Source organism: Trachypithecus francoisi, unplaced genomic scaffold (assembly GCF_009764315.1).
Source record: "Trachypithecus francoisi isolate TF-2019V2 unplaced genomic scaffold, Tfra_2.0 Lachesis_group1, whole genome shotgun sequence".
Taxonomy (NCBI): domain Eukaryota; kingdom Metazoa; phylum Chordata; class Mammalia; order Primates; family Cercopithecidae; genus Trachypithecus; species Trachypithecus francoisi.
The window spans coordinates 106,580,809-106,594,034 of NW_022681454.1; the positions used below are offsets into that span (position 1 = coordinate 106,580,809).

Here is a 13,226-nt window from a genome sequence, read left to right on the forward strand (position 1 = left end):
TTTCCCTCCATACAGCTTTTTCCCCATTGAAGAAAATAGGCAATGCCTGTATGTATGTTGTTACTGGGTCTTCTCTTGCACTAGTAGTGACTTTTTTTCTTTAAAGGAAAAAAGTTTTCTCCACAGACTAGGTTATGTGTTCTGTTCAGAAACTACACACATTCTTCTTTTATAGCCTGGTTTCAAGTGAGGAACTCTGCCTTCAAATTCTCCTTTCCTTTCACCTATACTCATTGCAATCTGGCCAAACATTTGTTTCCAAAACTCCCTTGGCTCTTAGGGCAGAGTTGCTTTGTGTTGGTTTTAAAAGGTGGCTCCTCAGGATTTTAGCCTAACAGAAACTGATCTTTAATCAATATCCTGTAATGCCTCAGAGAAGCAGTATGCAAATAATCCCCCATAAATCCCAGAGCAAACAGACGAAAGGGAGAAGTCCATGCTGCATTAACTTGTAACTCATAGCGCTTTCAACTGACCCCTGATGGATTTTCTATATGCTTCCAAAGAGCTGAGTCTAGAAATGCAGAGGTTGAGAGACAACTGAATATCGAGTGTCAAAACTAACAGCGTTTTTGGCCAGGCATCTCTGATGACCTCTGTTTGTGTGTTGTCACAGCTGTGTTGTTGGCTACATCGGGGAGCGATGTCAGTACCGAGACCTGAAGTGGTGGGAACTGCGTCACGCTGGCCACGGGCAGCAGCAGAAGGTCACCGTGGTGGCTGTCTGCGTGGTGGTGCTTGTCGTGCTGCTCCTCCTGAGCCTGTGGGGTGCCCACTACTACAGGTGACCCTGTCTTTCCTTTGGTACTGGATACCTCTTTCTAAGACCTCCCAGGGGAATGCCTGCCTCCTTGAGATGAACGTCTACATACTACATTTAAAACGTGAAGTGGGCGGGGCGCAGTGACTCATGCCTGCAATCCCAGCACGTTGGGAGGCTGAGGCGGGCAGATCACTTGAGGTCAGGAGTTTGAGACCAGCCTGGTCAACATGGTAAAACCCTGTCTCCACTAAAAAGGCAAAAAGTAACAGGCGTGGTTATGCACACTGGTAATCTCAGCTACTCGGGAGGCTGAGGTACGAGGATCACTTGAACTTGGGAGGCAGGGGTTGCAGTGAGCCGAGATTGTGCCACTGCACTCCATCCTGGGTGATAGAGTGAGACTCCATGTCCAAAAAAAAAGTGAAATAACAGGACAGTTTTTACTGTTAGCTCAGGATTTCATTGCTCTGAAACATCAGTGCTTTTACTTTTTCCTTGTTCCACTGCAGTCATTGTCCATACACCTGCATGGTATATGTGTTATTTATCAATCATAATATGGTTTTACATTCCACTTTCTTCATTTAATATTATATGCTCCCCCTATAGCCTGCATAACTATAATTTTTTGTGGCTGTCTTCCATTGAGTTGATTTCCCACAAAATATTAACTGTCAAAAAAGAAAATCGGTATCTTCCCTAACTTGGAAGGAAATTTCTGGTCCTCAGATTTTGTGCTTTTAATAATTTCAAGTTAACAATTAAAAACTGTAGAACAATAACATTTATACATTTAATTCTTTAAAACTCACACTACATTAGGATGCGGGTACAGGCATCACACTGCTCATTTTCTGTTTTCTTAGAAAGTAGGACAGCTTCCTCTATTATCATCAATATTGAAAAGCATTTTTTGTACTGTTATGGTTTGTGCTGCACAAAATCAGTGAGTCACAAAACTTTAGGGCTGAAGGGGACTTTATGGAATTATCTAGTTCAATCATATCATTTCGTAGCTGGAGGATCTAAGACCCACTTGACTAATAGGTCCCAATTCTCTGAGAATGTACAAAATATCTGCTGCCACCATCTGTAGATAAAAATTTAACCACATTTACAGGTACTACACAACCACTCAAGTGGCAACTGTCTTGTGTTCTGGAAAATTCAACATATCAGTCAAGATGTACTTATCAGAGATCCTGCTATAGCCTAGTGTAGTGGTTAAGAGCACAGGCTCTGGAATCAGATTATACAGGTTCAAATCCAAGTTACTGTCTAAATAACACCAGACATGTGTCCTAACCTCTGTTTTCATTAATTCCCTTTGCTATAAAGTAGGAGCAAGAATAGTACTTATCTTAAGGGTATTGTGAAATTAATTGGGTTAACCTATGTAGGTCTGGCATATAGGAATTAATAAATGCTATCTGTTATTATTTTGATTTTCTATGAACTGTAACCTTCCCCCAAAGGAATCATATGCTCTAAGCCCTTTCTACCACCTCTTGATTCTTAGGCACAAACTTGACATTTTAATTCAGTAGTCCATCGATAACATTGGACTTTTTAGCCTGGTGTGTAATCAATATCTTGGATATATGTAGAAAGAATATTGAATGATCAATGTTCATCCCATTGGACCATTGCCAAGAGACAGGGGAAAAAATGGAAACTAGAAACTTAAGTTCATGCGTGCCATAATTATTAAGTATTTTTTCCTATTTGTTGTGTTATTACACAGTATGTCTTATGTTCTATAGGCATTTTTCAGAGATCTGGATTGAAAGCTAACAGCAAATTGCTGCCTTTTTAAACTTGGAATTCAAAGACCAGTTCAACTGAAAGATGACTATAGACTTTACATGCCTGTAAGAGTATCTTCAACCTCAGACTCTCATACACCTAAAATGAGAAGTGAAAGGACTATTCCTTCAAAAAGAAAGCTCATCAGAACCTTTTCTTTTTCTTTTCACTGAAATGCATCCAGAGTTGTACAATTCTTTCTGAGCACAGCTGTAGTACCACCTACTCAGGAGGCTAAGGTGGGAAGATCGCTTGAGCCAGGGAGGCAGTGATTACAGTGAGCTGTGATTGCACCACTGCACTCCAGCCTGGGTGACAAGGGGAGACTGTGTCTCAAAAACAAAACAAAATGAAAAAGTCTAATGTTTGTGAAAGTAAATAAATTTTTCAAGTATTCTAATGTTATTAGTTTACAACGTGTGATTTCTTGGAAGGACTCCCTTGTAAGAAAATCAACAGGAAGTATTTCATCACAAACTATAAGTTTGTTTTTTTGTGGGTTTTCTTAACTTTTATTTTAGGTTCAGGGGTATATGCGAAGGTTTGTTACACAGGTAAACTTGTGTCCCTGGGGTTTGTGGTACAGATTATTTCATCATCCAAGTATTAAGCCCAGTACCCAATGGTTATGTTTTCTGCTCCTGTTCCTCCTCCCACCCTCTACCCTCAGGTAGCCCCCAGTGTCTGTTGTTCCCTTCTTTGTGTTCCTGAGTTCCCATCATTTAGCTCCCACTTATAAGTTAGAATATGTGATATTTGGTTTTCTGTTCCTGTGTTAGTTTGCTAAGAATAATAGCCTCCAGCTCCATCCATGTTCCCACAAAAGACATGATCTCATTCCTTTTTATGGTTGCATAGTATTCCATGGTGTATATATGCCATATTTTCTTTATCCAATCTGTCATTGATGGGCATTTAGGTTGATTCCATGTCTTTGCTATTGTCAATAGTGCTGCAGTGAACTTTGACATGCTTGTGCCTTTGTGGTAGAATGATTTATATTCCTCTGGGTATATACGCAGTAATGGAATTGCTGGGTCAAATGGTAGTTCTGCAGTTAATTCTTTGAAGAATCACCATACCACTTTCCATAATGGTTGAACTAATTTACACTCTCTCCAACAGTGTATAAGTGTTTCCTTTTCTCCAAAATTTCACCAGCATCTGTTTTTTTGTTTTTTTGACTTTTTATTAATAGCCATTCTGACTGGTACAAATTACAATGTTGTACCTTTGCAACTTTGGAATTGTTTATATTAGCCACTTGCTTCCATTTTTTTCCTTGAAGTCTTTGATTAAAACACATAATAACCCATACCATCTCTTGGTGCTGTCTGTGATGCCAGATTCACAGCAGCCCCTCCTATCCTTATCACTCTTCCCGGGATGTCTAGGTAGGGCTTTTGACAGAGCGTTGTATTCCTAGAGGCAATTAAGCTGCTTATCTGCGTCAGGACAGTGGTGCTGTTGTGGAGTCTCACAGATGCACCACTCTAGAGGCTACTGCTTTGAGGATGGGGATCCATCTCCATGCTAAATCTCCCCACCCCCACCCCTAGTGAATGGCACCGTGCCCTGCATAGACTTAGTGCTGAATGTCAAACAAGACAATACTCTAAGAAACTGGATTTGGAAGCAAGATACCTAGTGTATTTCCTGGCTTAGCAACTATGAGACTTTCTTATATTGGGTCATCCACTCCTTCTGTTTTTGCCTCTAATTTCTTTATGAGTGAGAGATTGCAGTGGACCAGTAAGAGCAGCCTAGACTTTGTGTCATTATGACCCACTTCTTACACCACCATTGGTAGCTGTGTACTTTAGTTGCTTCACTGCCATTTCCAAGCCCCAGTGGCTTCACTTGTAAATGGAGCTAACATAGTCTGCCTCACACAGTTGCTGAGATATTTTTTCCACAGATTGCTCCACTCCTCCCTGCAAAATTAGTAAGTTGTTTTTTCATTGCTATATCATCAGTACTAGGACAGTGCCTGGGGTATAGTTAGTACTCAATAGATACCTGTGAATTAATGAATGCAAGGCTATTCCCCCCAATGTGCGTGGGCATACATGCACGTGTGCGTGCGCGCGTGCGCACACACACACACACCCTCTACCTCACAGAACCTTGGAAAGAGTGAAACACTCTCTGGATAGTATTTTCAGTTCTGCAGAAAAGAATGCCTTAAACATCTAACGTTATGTTCCTAGTTATCTTCATATTTCTTCTCTCCCACACAAGTATGGAAATTTTAGTAGTAGAAATAGTTAGTTGTCCCTGACCATCACTGAGTGGGCTGCGTATTTTGTTTTGTTGTGAGAGTGTCTCAAATTTTGGCTTTATCATAGGACTCAGAAGCTGCTAACGAAAAATCCAAAGAATCCTTCTGAGGAGTCAAGCAGAGACGCGAGGAGTCACAGGCCTGCTGACAGTGAGGATGGGATGTCCTCTTGCCCTCAACCTTGGGTAATGTGACCAAAGCCGATGAAGCAAGGAATTGCCTTGATATTAACCCCTGTTCATTTTTTCTATTTTTTCACTGAGTTCAGAATGACTGGAATCAGTTATAGCTTCCAGCTGGTGTCAATGTTAGCCAAGACCACATCAGCTAGGGAGGTCCTGGGTGGGAGGGTGGGGGAACTGTGTAATTAACTAAAGGAATCAGATGAGTTATAATAAGGCCATAATTTAATGGCACAATAACTTTTTGGAATTTTTTTTAATATAGATTCTTTCTATAACTTAGATTCGTGTGTGTTATGTGAAGACTTTCCATATTTTTAGTTGACACATTCCAGATAGATGTCTTAAAAACCCAAGATTATGCTAATTTCCTTCCTTTCTTCCTTTCTTCTTTTCTTTCTTTCTCTCTCTCTCCTTTCTTTCTTTCTTTTCAGGATCTTGCTCTGTTGCCCAGGTCAGAGTACAGTGGTCCAACCACTGCTCACTGCAGCCTTGACCTCCTGGGCTCAAACGATCCTCCCAGCTCAGCCTTCCAAATAGCTGGGACTATTTGCACATAGCGCCACGCCCAGCTAATTTTTGTATTTTTTGTAGAGACAGAGTTTCACCATGTTGCCCAGACTGATCTCAAACTCTTGGGTTCAAGCAATCCACCTGCCCGGGCCTCCCAAAGAGCTGTAATTGCAGGCATGAGCCCTGCACTCAACTCTCATTTTCTTAATATTTCTTTTCTCATACACATTTCAACTCCCTAAATTTCAGTAGCAGAATAGCTGCCAGATTTAACAAATAAAAATATAGAATGCCTAGTTAAATTATACTTATATTGAAAGTTCAAATTTAAATTCAAAGTTAAATTTAACTGGGTTCTGTATTTTATCTGACAATCCTAGATGTTTTCCAAAAAGCACAGAGGTTTGGGAAGTTCAAGATGCTTCATAAATCACCCACTTCAGTAACGGCTCTTGGAACACTAGAGGGCAGTCTTGAAACAGGTTACACATTCTTGAATCAGTTAAGGGAATTTCTATTTCTAGAAACCTGTCAGAGTTAACGACTGATTCAGTGCGTGCTGTTAGCATTATTTGTGGTATGTATTGTGGAAGAGACTGGAATGTATGGCAGGTCCATGGAGGGTTGAATCCTTAGGGAAGAACTATTAGAGAGAGGTTATGGAGGAGCAATGTTTGGGGTCCTTCTCACATGATTTCCCCTACTCCCCAGCTCCCATCTCACTGTGAATTCCCGGAAAGTAGTTTTCCTGTGACTGCACTTTTGACTACCAATTGATCATCTTTTCCTACCTGTAATAGGCATCCAGTGTTTCCTTATTTTTTTTGGTTGAACTCAAGTATAGCGGGAAAAAAACAGAGGCTGGGCAAGGTTGTTCATGCCTGTAATCCCCATGCTTTGGGAGGCCAAGGCAGGAGGATTGTTTGAGGCCAGGAGCTTGGGATCAGCAAGATCATATTCCTTTAAAAAGATTTACAAAAAACTTTGCTGGGTGTGGTGGTACACACTTGCAGTTCCAGCTAGTCCAGAGACTGAAGCAGGGGGATCACTTGAACCCAAGAGTTCAGGGTTGCAGTGAGCTGTGGTAGCACCACTGTACTCCAGCCTGAGTGACAGAGTGAGACTTTATCTCTAAAAAATGAGAAGGAATGTGAATTCTAGCCTTACTCTCCCACCAATTGGCTATCTAATCTTCAGCAAGTCCTTTAACCTATGCAGACCTCTGCTCCCCACTCAGTACAAGGGGTTTAGATTAGATGATCCCTAAGATCCCTTCAGTCTTTATCAGTTCCAGAAGTATGTGATTCTAGGACTTAGCTCTAGAATGTGCTTGGTTCTTTGAGGCCTCATGACTTTGTGAACTTCTAAATTACCCAGATTTCACTTGTCAGTCTACATGGTATTTCATTCAGGTTTTGAGTAGCAGGTTTAATTCATCTCATTAATTCATCATGGAAATGAAGGAAAAACACAATCTGTGTATGTCTATTAAAAAATCAAAAGCATTTGCTGCTGTCATGAGCAGCTTGTTGGCTCAGAGCTATGTTAGGAGGCCTGGGGCTGCCGAGCTAAGTCCCCCACAGCTGTCGTAACTGTCGTTGACAGCAACTGCTGCTGTAGGTATCAGTGGGAGTGGGAGGGAGCTGAACGCTCAAACTAGGAGAAGCAGCAGCAGAAACAAATCTAGTTCCATTAGCTGCTTTTCCCACCTCAGCCCAGAATTCCGGGACCTATGTTCTTCTGGCAGAGAGGCAAGAGGTTAGAAAATTTGCAGTGCAGAGGGTTGGGTTTTGACATGAGACAGAAATAATGGGCATGTGTCTTTAAACAGTGGGTCCCATGTATTTTGCAATGTGTTGCTGCAGGAGATCATTAATAAGGAGGAGATGAAGCACGATTTGTATTATAAAAATAAGAAAATGAAAATACATGTTCTCTGGGTTCACCCTTCCCTTACCAACATTTCCCTGTCTTCTCCCTAATTGACCCCACTCATCATCCCTTTCTACACCTTTCTCAAAGGAAACTATGGGCAAAGAGATTCTTTTCTACTCCTCTTTCTGTTGTTTCTGAATTGTGTGCTCCTTTCTGTGGCGTGCCCTTTTCTGAACCAATGGAGCCTGATCAGCCAAAACCTTGCTGCAGTCCTTGCCCTGGTTACTGATTGACAAGGAAGGATTCACCAAATGATGTCCTTTGTCCTGTTGTATGGGGTCACTTCTTTTCTTTCCTGTAGCGTGGATCTGTTTTAATATCTAATCTATGTAGAGTGAATGCGAGCCAGTGAACTCTGGTCAGCCTGCATTGCAAGTGCCCAATAAATTTTTGATAACACAAGTAATGACAAAAGTAATCATTTTGCTGACTGAAGAGAAATGTTGTTGTCTGTTCCTCCCTATTAAAATTCCAGGTCCCTAGGCTGTTCAACCAGCTTGCACAATTGTCATTGTACTAGATTAGTACCTTTAATGGCCCCAAGTTACTCAGAACTTGGTAGCGTGTTTAAATGAGTGTTATTAATGTGTGTGTGCGTTTGTGTGTGTGAAAAGTTGTAGCACATACATATATGAGATATTATTTCCCTGGCCTGTGGACAGTTCTTAGAATACTTATGAATTCTTGGATTGCTTATGGTAAATCAGTGACCTCCAGGAATCCATCACTTAAAAGCTGAGATTCCATAATTAGACTAGATTCTTCAGTTAACATATTGGTACTGCCTAGTTGCTTTAAGAGAAAGTAACACAAGGCTCTTCACTGAATGTTGAATCTCTCTTTAGCTAGAAAGACAAACTTCACAGGGCCTTTCTTCTGACCTTCACTTTCCATAGGATGAACATTGTAAAGCCATGGACTTTGATTCAATGTATGTTGAGATAATTTGTGAACTGTAACAATATCCTCTCTCCCTCCTTTTTGTTGTCTGCAGTTTGTGGTTACAAAGGAACACCAAGACCTCAGGAATGGGAGTCAACCAGTGGCTGGTGAGGATGGCCAGGCAGCAGATGTTGGTCAGTTTTTATCCCTGGCTCCTGATGAATGGTTATTTTTACTTAGATCCTGACTGTTTTTCAGTGAAAAGTCTCATTTAACCACACACACACAAACAAAATAACTAAACTGTATATGCTATGTGAGTAGCTGGGCTGTATTGAAATGCCATGGACCTGATTTGCACTGGAGTTCTACCTTATATGAGGTTACCATGTTCACTCAAAACTCTAGTCACAAGGCAGCCCATGTTCTTGCACTTTGAGCAAGAACACGATGGATGACTCCTTGATTTGAATTGAGTTTTGAGGTCATTCTTAGGGTCCAGGATCTATACTGGTAGCTGTAGGTATAGTCCCAGTTAAGTTGTAAATGGTTCCAAGAAAACATGTTCCATGTTCAACTCATCTAGCGGGAAGGGTTTCTGTAAATTTAAGTTGATCTGAGGATTGTCCTGGGGATTTCAGAGTATTCAGGTCTTATCAGGGGCATGACCTTAGCCAGACACCTGGCTGTGTGTGAAGTCCAGCCAAGCCACTTGTGGAGAGACCATAAAATCAACCCAGGTTCTCAGGAACTCAGTCTACTTCAGATAGAAATGAACTCACATACCCTTTGACATAATACTTTTTCCAAGAGTTGTATTATGATCAACCTTGTGGGTTTGGGTCTCAGATTGAGTTTTGTTTCACAGGAGAGGACATTGTTTCACAGGCCAAAGGCATTGTTGACCATGCCTTTGTGTCGTGAGCCTTTGGAAAGCTTTAGAGAAACTTTTAGCCAACAAAAACTGTTCCTCTGCTAATGAAAGGAGCTAATGAAATATCAACTCCAGTTATATTTTCTGTATTTTTCCTTCTTCAATGTGCTTATTATCATAACCTCCTCCTGAGATTTCTTTCTGGAAAGAACATAGGCTTCTCATTTTGGAAAACTCACTCTAAATTCCCTTCTCATACCTATGTTGCCATGAAACCCCCAATACTGAATTCAGTACAACTTTATTACCTAATTTGAAGAAGGCCTGGATATTTAGGTACACTTAAGAATTGAATATGAAAACTACAATAGATAACATAGTTTTTTTATGTGGATCATTACTTTCCTCTGATAATGAAAAAATTCAGCATTTTCAAAAATTTGCTTCAGTGGTTATTGGTAGCACTATTGAAAAGTAATGGAATATCTTGTAGTTACTACTTTTCCTTGAGCAGCTAAAAGTGCATAATTCTTTCTTATAATGGTAATCCACAACAGAGGCACATATAATATAATTTTGCAAGCTAATAGCACAATGCTTTGACAGGAATTTGGTTAAACTTAGAAAAGAACTAAGGACTCATTACAGTTAGCTGAGTACTCAGGAATCTATTAGAATGTCTCTTTTGCTGTTGTTGCTTTTTTTCCCCCCGCACTGTACTGCAAACAATTTGACCCATTCTCTGTGGGCCACTCATATAACTGTCTCCCAGCATGAGTGATCACATCCCTGATCATGTCCAGCTGTCTCATAAATGCCTAGGGTGAAAGTGCGCATAGAGATTGGGGTGGGGGGAGATCGAGTGAGGAATGAAATAAAAGATCAAGTTTGGCTCTGAGCCAATCTGTTCTCTGCTCCTGGAAAACTCATTACAACACAATACTAGTGTAGTTCCATAAAACCATCTTCACTGAGCTCAGCCGACATCAGTTGACACAGGTTAAGTGCAGAGTACATGCTAGGGGCAGCTGACTATGCTAGGGGAAAGGAAAATAAATACATCTAAAATCTGAGCTCAGACCAGGCACAGTGGCTCACACCTGTAATCCGGGTACTTTGGGAGGCCAAGGTAGGCAGATCACTTAAGGTCAGGAGTTTGAGACCAGCCTGGCCAACATGGTGGAATGCCATCTCTACCAAAAAGTACAAACATTAGTCTGGCATGGTGGTGCACACCTATAGTCCCAGCTACTCAGGAGGCTGAGGTAGAAGGATCACTTGAACCTGAGAGATGGAGGTTGCAGTGAGCTGAGATCTCAACACTGCACTCCAGTGAGACTCCATTTCAAAACAAAGATAGAGTGAGACTCCATCTCAAAAACAAAAAACAAAGAAACCTGAGCTCTATCTACTCTCAAGTCATTTGTGGTCTGGATGGGGAGACAGAAGTACACAGTAAAAGCTAAAGAACAGGTAGTACAGTTCTTTAAATCCTCTCAACTAACCAAGACTATTTTAATTTTTAGAAAAATTTTAAGATGCCAACCAAGACTATTTTAATTTTTTAAAAATTATTTTAAGTTCAGGTCTTACTCTGTCACCCAGTCTAAAGTGCAGTGGCTTGGTCATGGCTCATTGCTGTCTTGGTCTCCCCAGGCTCAAGCAATCCTCCCACCTCAGCCTCCTAAGTAGCTGGGACCACAGGCATGCAATACCATGCCCAGCTAGTTTTTTATTTTATGTAGCGATGGAGACTCCCTATGTTACCCAGGCTGGTCTTGAACCTTTGGGTGCAAGCCATCCTCCCACCTCAGCCTCCCAAAGTGCTGGAGTTACCAACATGAGCCCCTGCACTGGCCTATTTTAATTTTTTAAAAATTGGGCCCAGGGTGGGGTGTGGTGGCTCATACCTGTAATTCTAGAACTTTGTGAGGGTGAGGTGGGTGAATCGCTTGAGCCCAGGAGTTCAAAACCAGCCTGGCCAACATGGCAACCCCGTCTCTACAAAAAATACAAAAATTAGCTGGGTAGTCCTAGCTACTCAGGAGGCTGAGGTGGAAGGATCACCTGAGCCTAGGAGGAAGAGGCTGTGGTGAGCTGTGATTGTGCCACTGCACTCCCGCCTGGATGACAGAGTGAGATGCTTATCAAAAAAAAAAAAAAAATAGAAAGAAGAAGGAGAAGGAGAAGGAGAAGGAGGAGAAGAAGAAGAAGAAGAAGAAGAAGTGCCTAGAATAGTTTGAAAATGGGTTATCTTTGTGTCTCATTTTCAGGCCAGTTCTTCAACCACTACCATTTAGGGTTTCTCTTGCCTATCTATTGTGAATGATATGAATATTGAAATTTCTTTTGTCTTTTGTATAGGGTCAGTGCAACCAACTTCATGGAGGCAGGAGCCCCAGTTATGTGGAGTGGGCCCAGAGCAAGGCTGCTGGATTCCAGTATCCAGTGATAAGGGCTCCTGTCCCCAGGTAATGGAGCGAAGCTTTCATATGCCCTCCTATGGGACACAGCCCCTTGATGGGGGTGTCCAGAAGCCCCATTCTTTCCTATCAGTTAACCCATTATGGCAACAAAGGGCCCTGGACCCACCACACCAAATGGAGCTGACTCAGTGAAAACTCGAATTAAAAGGAAAGTCTAGAAGAATGAACTGTGTTGATGCACAGTATCTTTTCTTTCAAAAGTAGAGGAAAACTATAGGTTTTGGTTCCACAATCTCTACGACTAATCACCTACTCAACGCCTGGAGACAGATATGTAGTTGTGCTTTTGTTTGTTCTTTTAAACAGTCTCATTGCAGTCTTATTTTCAAGTAAGAGTACTGGGAGAATCACTAGGTAACTTATTAGAAACCCAAATCAGGACAACAGTGCTTTGTAAATTGTGTTGTCTTCAGCAGTCTATACAAAGATTTTTGTTTTTGTTGTTCCTGCAGCCCCTGAAGAAATTAGGGGCTAAAGCAGACAATCACACTGGTTTGGTCAGTTACAAAGTAATTTCTTTGATCTGGACATAACATTTATATCAATTTCATGAAATGATTGACTATTACAATACTGTTAAGATACAGTGTAGGCATTTAACTCCACATTGGCGTGGTCCATGCTGATAATTTTGCAAAATGAATTGTGATGAATCAATGAAAAATGTAATTTAGAAACTGATTTCTTCAGAATTAGATGGCTTTTTTTTTTTTGAAAAATCTTTGAATGAAAACATTTTATTTTTAAGATATTTACACAGGAGGCTTCAGGGTTTCTCAGTCATTACTGTCCTTTACCCCTACAGAATGTTCCCTCTTGGTGTGATTGCACAGAATTTGTATGTATTTTCAGTTACAAGATTGTAAGTAAATTGCCCGATTTACTTTCATTATAGATGATGTATTTCTTCTAATTATTTAAATAAAATCACCAAAAAACATAAACATCTTATTGTATGCCTGGTTAATTAGTTAATTATAGTCTAAGGCAGTGCTAGAGTTGAACCAAAATGATTTGTCAAGTTTGCTGATGTTTCTGGGTTCTTTTTTTTGTTTTTTGTTTTTTTCGGAAAGAGAGGATAAGATCTCACTCTGTTATCCAGGCTAGAGTGTGCAATGGCACAATCATAGCTTAGTGCAACCTCAAACTCCTGGGCTCAAGCAACCCTCCTGCCTCAGCCTCCCGAGTAACTAGGACCACAGGCAGAGGCCACCGTGCCTGGCTAAATTTTTTATTTTTATTTTTTGTAGACTTGGGGATCACACAATGTTACCCCGGCTGGTCTTGAACTCCTGGCCTCAAGCAAGGTCATGCTGGTAACTTTGCAAAATGAATTGTGATTGACTTTCAGCCTCCCAATGTATTAGATTACAGGCATGAGCCACGGTGCCCAGCCTTGTAACTCTTTAAAAAAAATTTTAAATCTACAACTCTATAGATTAAAATTCCACATGGTGTTCTAATTAAATATTTTTCTTGCAGCCAAGGTATTGTTACTACAGAT

General features: G+C 40.9%; 1 protein-coding gene across 10 annotated transcripts in view; it reads left to right on the forward strand.

Moving 5' to 3' along the window:
- EGF (epidermal growth factor) overlaps positions 1 to 12,659 on the forward strand; it is a 107,032-nt gene extending 94,373 nt beyond the window's left edge. For 4 of the 10 annotated variants that reach the window (XM_033214989.1, XM_033214994.1, XM_033214990.1 and 1 more), the window contains 4 exons: positions 617 to 784; positions 4,918 to 5,035; positions 8,475 to 8,556; positions 11,601 to 12,659. In XM_033214989.1, coding sequence (XP_033070880.1) covers positions 617 to 784; positions 4,918 to 5,035; positions 8,475 to 8,556; positions 11,601 to 11,854 — 622 coding nt within the window. In that variant the 3' untranslated portion in view covers positions 11,855 to 12,659. The remainder of the gene's footprint in view (positions 1 to 616; positions 785 to 4,917; positions 5,036 to 8,474; positions 8,557 to 11,600) is intronic. The other 6 variants (XM_033214992.1, XM_033214993.1, XM_033214991.1 and 3 more) reach the window with 6 other exon arrangements.
- The last annotated feature ends 567 nt before the right edge of the window (positions 12,660 to 13,226 follow it).